The 7,190-nt window shown below is 48.0% G+C and overlaps 1 protein-coding gene across 1 annotated transcript; it reads right to left on the bottom strand.

Annotated features, from left to right (window-relative positions):
* Positions 1 to 4,333: 4,333 nt before the first annotated feature.
* Positions 4,334 to 5,243, bottom strand: TMEM174 (transmembrane protein 174; the record flags this gene model as incomplete). The annotated part of the gene is made up of 2 exons (XM_080715208.1): positions 4,334 to 4,439; positions 4,618 to 5,243. The coding sequence occupies 2 exons, from the start codon at positions 5,241 to 5,243 to the stop codon at positions 4,334 to 4,336; spliced, it is 732 nt and encodes a 243-aa protein (XP_080571334.1).
* Positions 5,244 to 7,190: the final 1,947 nt, after the last annotated feature.

Below are 7,190 nucleotides of genomic sequence, written 5' to 3'. Positions count from 1 at the left end.
ATGGGGTGGGGATCGGGTGGGGGCTGACTGGGCGATGTGTGCATGTATGTCTACAAAAGTTTGTATCCCACTATGATGTATGAATACAGTGCACCAATAAAAAAAAAGAATAAAAAATAGAGTTGGGGGTGTAGCTTGGGGGTAGAATGTCCCTGGTTTCATACCCCCTCTCCAGCAAAAAAAAAAAAAAAAAGATTATGGGTGAGACTATTAAGTCAATAATAAAAATTGAATGATGTCTACAGGGAGTCTTACATACTATTCCCTCTACTCTTGTTTGTTTGAAAATTTTTATCATGTAAAAAACAATAAAGTGGCTGACAGACTAGAACCCTTACTCTCTTCTGAGAAAGTTCTTCTTGCATTGTTCCCATCTGCTATCCATTGGAAGGAGGCACTCTGGTGAATGTCAGAGCCCTAGTCGCTCTGGTCACACAGGTTGTGACAGATGGGGACACTATGGAGGCCTGGCCCACTCTAGCCTCTGGGGCATATGTAGGAACCCCTCTTCTCTTGGCTGGCAGGAAGGCATCTGCCCCAGCGTCACTGTGAGGGGCTATTTGGGGTGTAGACAACCCACAGTTAGTCAGCCTCAGCGAAACCTTACTCCCCAGATCTAATAGAAAAGGAGGCCAAGAGAGCCCCAGAGGTCTGGACCTGAAAACAGACACCCAAGGTCAGCTCTCCACAAACAAGAGACTTTATTTTTACAATGTACCAAGAAAAAAAAAAGCAATAAGAGTTTTGAAAGGGCTGGTTTAATAGCAGGGAGCAGGGAGTGAACTTGAAACTTAGTCGTATACCAGGCTCAGGGTGAAAAAGGGAAAGTGCCTGGAGTCTCTGGGGAGCCTCCACCTGCACGGCACAGACCAGGCTGCAGGAGAGGTGGGCCCCACCCGTGGTCCAAAGGGGAGAAAGGTATCCCAAGAGCTTCGAGAAAAGGGCTTCTTGTTGGTGTTTTTACCTCACTTTTCAAACTTGGATGATTTCTTTTCTACCCCACCAATATCATCAAATCTTATCAGCCTTGCCAGCCCAAAGGCCCAGCCCGAATCGGCTCCAAAAAATGTTTTTAAATAATGTTAAGTTCTTAAGAAACCCATTTCCTTTGATTAGCAAGACCTGTTAGCATTATTTTGAATTCTCTTGAAAATCACCCACGCCCTTGCCTCCCTGGAGGCTGAGGGCAGAGGGGAGAAAAGATGGCTCCTGGTGTTCTGACCAGTTAGCTCTGAACTCTGTCCACAGGTCAGGATTATATCCACACTGGTCTTCTGGGTCTTGCTCTAACCTGTAAGCACTTGGGATTAAGTTCAGCTCCCTCTTCATTAAAATACCCCCATACCTCCCCAACAGATCTGCAGACAAACCCAAAAATGCTGAAAAGAACTGCAAGGTCAACAAAGTTAGGTGGGTTCAGGTGCAGACACCGAACCCCTTCACACACCTGTGCCAGGTGTGTGAAGTGCTAGGGCTGCTTTCCCTGCACCATCTAAGCGCACGCAGAACTAGGGCACCAACTCCAATTCCCTATTCCTAGGTCACAGTCTCAACCTTCTTCACCCTGATTAGATACTGAGGTAAGTATCTGAATGACAAACCAGGAACTCAGATGGGAATGTGTTCTTGCTGGTCAGGAGACCAAGCAAAGACCTGGTAACCACAGACCAGGAGCCCTTCAGTGGATTTTCCAATCAGCCTCGCCAACTCTCAAGTAAAGAAACAAGGAGAGCCTGGTGGGCTGTGTCTCGTGGCGGGACAGCTGGGGTGGTCGCTTTGGGCACTGGAGGCAGCTCCCTTTGAGGGCTGTGATGACCAAGGAAATATGAAGGCTCACACAGCCCGTGAGTGCCTCCTGCTGCTGCCTCCCACCCGGGGTTTCTCCAGCCTCCTCCTTCCATGAACCCTGCTCTTTGTCCAGTGATGCCACCATCCCCTCAGGACCCTGCACAGTCCTCATGGGTGGACAGTCTACAGTCTCCTGGCTGTCCCTGTGAACAGCTCTCCCTGGGGTCGTGGTAGGTTGTGGCCCTAATTTTGCTTTCCCAGGAAAGCTCTGAGACCCTGTGGGGAGTGCATTCCTTTTTGGAGGTCCAGGACCCCTCATCGGTATCAGAGAGAGAGTCAATCGTTCCTCACCAGACTAGAAGTTCTACAAAGGCGGGGACATATTTACCCTTTTGTTGGTTTGGTTTTCCAGTTATATTCCCACTTGATAGTTCTGGTCACAACACAGAGTAGATGCCCAATAAATAAATATGGAATGAATGAACAGATTCCCATTTTATGACCTCCTGACGATTGCAGGCCCCACTTGCACCCTGAGCTCCTGGACACATTAGCTCTGGGGCCCTGTCTTTGGGAGCATGCCCAAGTCTATGTCAACAGTGAGACGAGAACAGTGGTACAAAGCCTTGCTGCTACCTTCAGATCAAATCTCCCTGCAGCCACGTCCCTGCACGGCTGGCTCCCTCCCCACATCCCGACACTGCCAAGCTGCTCACCCAGCCCAGCTTCCACTCACGGTGTCCTTTCCTAACATCCTTTTCTCTTGTGAGCTCTCGCTGATGTGCACTGTAACTCAAATCCATGAATATAGAATCATGGGGTGGGAGGAGACAAGGTGAAGGGGGTGGGTCCGCGGGGTTCAAATTGTCATGTGCCGGTCAGGTCAGCGTGACACTAGTGGTGTCCTCGCTAGAATCAATGGCCCTTGGCAGGGAATCATGGTTGCCTTGGGTGTAAAGCTAGAAAGTTCAATCTGCTAATAGAATCATAGTTCTCCATCACCTTTTATCATCAGGCAGGATAAATAATAAAAAGGTATTTCCAAGGTATAATAGAATTCATAACAGTAATATACCAAGCAGAGTGTACTCGTGTCCTTGAAAAGCTAGGTACTTGTGATAGAAAGTAAAAAATCACTCCGTGTACAAACAGTTTATCAAAACTTTAAAGCATTGATAAATCCTGTGTCTGTCTTGGGATGAGTCACCATTACCTCAAGTGGCCTTATCTTTATGGTCTATGGAAAATACCTTCTTTTAAAATCCAATAGTTAAGCCGGGCGTGGTGGCACACGCTTGTACTTGGGAGGCTGATACAGAAGGACCGCAGGTTCATGGCCAGCCTCGGCTACTTAGTGAGGCTCTCAGCAATTTAGTGAGACCCTGTTTCAAAATAAAATATAAAATAGGTCAGAGGTGTAACACCCAAGGTAGAAGGCCCCTGGGTTCTATCCCCAGTACCACAAAAAATAAAATAAAATAAAATCCAATGGTTTTAAAGTAGCTCTTCTAAAGGCTATGGGTCTCTTTTTGTTAGTACGCAGTTTGGATTCAAGAAGATTAAGAATATCACAGTTTTGTTAAGAAGAAGGGGAGCTCATCTTAGCCATAAAGATTGTTTCCCTAATTCATGACTTTACAGGTGTTGACATGGCAGTCCTTTGTACAAATGTAACAGACCCCAGGGTGCTTAGGGAGGTGCCTGTGTTGTGTTGGCCACTGGGCAGTCAGCTTATGCCCCAGATGGACCCCAGCCTGGGGTGGACCAAGAGCCCACTCAGGTGCATCGTTCATCAGGTGTCAGCTTTGCAGAAGAGAACGTGAGCAGCCAAGGGTCACCATGACTCAGTGACAACTTACAGATTTATTCACATCATTATCCTAGTATTATTTCATCCATATGACTTAGTCAGCTATTCAACACTTTCCTGACAGAAGACATTATTTTATCTTATTCCATTGCATTGATTCACTTATTTTACAGCCTTTTTGATTCACTTATTTTGCAGCCTTTAAGAGATCCAGAGTCCTCCAGGAAGAACAGATGACAACCCAGTTGATTAGGATATGCAAGTCTACTTGGGAGCCCAGGACAAGCACTGGGAAGTCTCTAGCTGATCCTATTTTCTCTCCTCTATTTTCTTCCACCTCAGACCCATCAATCTGGAAGCTCCTTAAGACATAGAAGCACTGATTTTTTTTTTTCACCCTGGGATGCTGGAGTTAAAATGGAGACATTTTAATGACCAACTAGGGAAAGGGGGTTGCTGGGAAAGCAGGTGAAATTCCTGTTCCTGCACCTCATGCAAAGGATTTCTTACCTGAGAGAATTAGACACTGGAGCAGAAGGGAATTTTCCAGGCCAGCCTAATCTTTACCAGTCTGAGACATGGTACCTCCTACTTCCTTTCCCTTTCCCACCTCCAGTGACATCTGTCAGGCTGCCTGGGCTGCTCTGCTGCCTAATTTCTGAAGGTCACAACACAGAACACTCCAGTTGTCAGATCACAGTGACTTCAATGCCCCTTCCCTTAGCGTTGTAGCCTCTAGCGAGGGAGGGTGCAGATTTCCTCGTAGGGGGGAGGGGAGAAGCAGGCACAGCTCTCCTCTTCCTGCTCTGTCTCTTCTAGCTGGTCAGCATCAGGGCCGGGCCTGAAAGGTGAGCAGAAAACACAGCTGTAGGTACCACTCACAAAGCCAGTGTCACCACCCCGGGCAGCAGGCTACACAGATACTTATAATCCCCACCACCTGCCATGTAGACCAGACACGGCTGTGGACCATGACTGTGACAGTTGGAACAGGAGCATCCCCACTGCGCACACACTACCTGTCATCGCCACCATCCGTGAAAGAAGGGGAGTCCTCGGCCTCCTCAAACGCAGCGTTTTCTTGAGGGTAGATGGTGTAGTACTGAGGGGGACTCGGCATGGCAGTGGCTGCCCCTCCGGGGGGTATGAGACCACAAGGGCTCACCATAGGCTGCAGGTAGGCAGTGTTCAGCCCCATGGGCTCTTGAGAACTGTAAGGAGGAGGGATATACTGTACCACGGTGGCCCCGTGGAAGGTGATAGGTTGGTTGATGCCGGTGAAAACGAACGATTGTCCTCCTGGCGCCTGTTCTGCATCCAGAGCCCTCTCCTCACTCTCTTTGCACAACTTGCAAGAGAGCATTTTGAACTTGCACACCGCAATCAGCACGAACGTCACCCCGACTGACAGCAGGATGGGCCCGAGGAGCTGGGTCCATTCAAAATGTGAGACGCCCTGGTACTTGATCCAGCCCATGACGGTGAAGGTGATCCCCACCAGCCCCAGGAAGATGCCTGAGAAGAGCAAGGTGGCCCCCGCTTTGTCGTCATCGGACACCTGGATGTCAGCGGTACTGGGTGTGTAAGGAGTAACCGAAAACACATTGAGAGGGAAATCCTCCAAGCGGCTGCTGGTGTGATCCATGGCTCCTCAAGAGAGTTCCCTGCTTCCTAGAGCAGAAGGGTTGTGAGAGCCACAGGGCCACAGGCTCGGGTTAGTTATGGAAGAACTTTGGGCTTCTGTGGTTAACAGAGTATAACACGCAGAGGGCTGGACTTTGTTTAGAAGAATAAAGGTCTGAGAAATGAAGCCTGACGTTTGGCCGTAGATAGCCAGCAAGTGGAGGTTCCTATTTTGCAAGCCAATGCCCAGGCATCTCTCTGATGCCTCACACTCATTCATTCATTCTGAGCATTTCTTAAGCTGCTTTTACAGCCGGAGGACTCTTTCTAGAACCCTGCGAGGCACTACTCAAAGGCCCTGTTTTTGTCCCACCAAAGCCAGGTTTGCAGAAATGGCAGAGCTGCATTCAGAGATGAAGGAAGGTCCTCCATGTATCCACCACTGCTCCGGACCCAGCCTCACCTTCCCACTGGGTCAGCTCATTACAAATGCTGGCTTTTGTATATGTATTCCTATTCACGTGAGGAATTTCCAATTATGATGATAACAGAATACCAGAAGCTGGATGATTTATAATAAATAGGAACTGATTTCTCATAGTTCCAGAAACTGCCAAGTCCAATATCAAGGTACTAGCATCTGGTGAGGATCTTCTTGCTGCATGATAACACAGCAGAGGCATCCCACAGGGAGCCTGACAAGAGCACACCAGTGTGAGCTCGCGTCTATACAGCTACATCTCCATCTCCACGTGCACATACTATGGTGCTGGGGATTGAACCTTGTCATGCTCTACCGCTGAGCTACACCCCAGCTTTTTTTTTTTCCATTTTGAAACACAGTTTCACTAAGTTGCCCCAGGCTGGCCTCTAAACTGCAACCCTCCTGTCTCAGTCTCCCAAATCGTGTTTCTTCTTCTTATAATGCTACCATTCATATCATAGGATCACACCCTGATGACCTCATTAATTCTTAATTACTTCCCAGAGGCTTCACCTCCAAATCCTGTCATATGAATTGGGGGATTCCATTTTCAACGTATGAATTGGTGGCAGGGGGAGAGACACACACAGTTCTCACAAATCTCTTTGACCCTGAACATCCCTGGCCATCCCCGTGTGCTCTGCTTTCCACGCTGAGGGAGTCACTCCCGCTGTGGGAGGGGGTGCTGCAGGACACCTCTCTGTGCACATTGTCACTGGCAGAGGTTGCGTGAGCACCAGATGTGGCATGCATCACTGAGCCCCATGCTTCAGACCCTCCCTCTGTTGTGACCACACAGTTTCTGGTCCCCAACCTGAGACACGAGCTGGATTTTTGAGCCTGCTGTGCTTTGCTACCAAACCCAAGCTGACTTAGAGAAGACAGCTTGAGGCCAAGGAATCTGCCATTCATGACTGCAGAACTTTCAAACAAACCACATAGGCCTTCCTCCACAGATTCTTAACTGTAGCTTCTTTATTTCCAGACCAGTTTCCTCCAAGCAGGTGACTCTCTTCAGTGGTTACATTTTATACCAGCTTCTTTCATGGAATGGAGAGTGTTACTCTCTTTCCCAGGCAGGATTTCATGGATGTCCCTTGATGATAAACATTACTTGGGACCCTTTAATTAATTAATTAGGACAGGGGGTTGAACCCAGAAGCACTGTCTCTACATTTTATTTCTAGCCTGTTTTATTTATTTATTTATTTATTTATTTATTTATTTATTTATTTTTGCAGCACTGGGGATGAAACCCAGGGGAATTCTACCTCTGAGCTGTATCCCCAGCCCTAATTTTTTATTCTTTGTTTTGAAACAGGGTCTCGCTAAGTTGCAAAGGGCCTCACTAAGTAGCTGAGGCTGGCCATGAACCTCAATCCTCCTGTCTCAGCCTCCCAAATGCTGGGAATACAAGTGTGTACCACCGCACCCAGCCCTTTTTACTTTTTATTTTGAGACAGGGTCTCACTAAGTTGCCATGGC

The sequence above is a fragment of the Muscardinus avellanarius genome (assembly GCF_963383645.1).
Source record: "Muscardinus avellanarius genome assembly, chromosome: 1".
Classification (NCBI taxonomy): domain Eukaryota; kingdom Metazoa; phylum Chordata; class Mammalia; order Rodentia; family Gliridae; genus Muscardinus; species Muscardinus avellanarius.
The sequence above is the reverse complement of the archived record's forward strand: the minus strand, read 5'-3'. Positions and strand labels throughout refer to the sequence as shown.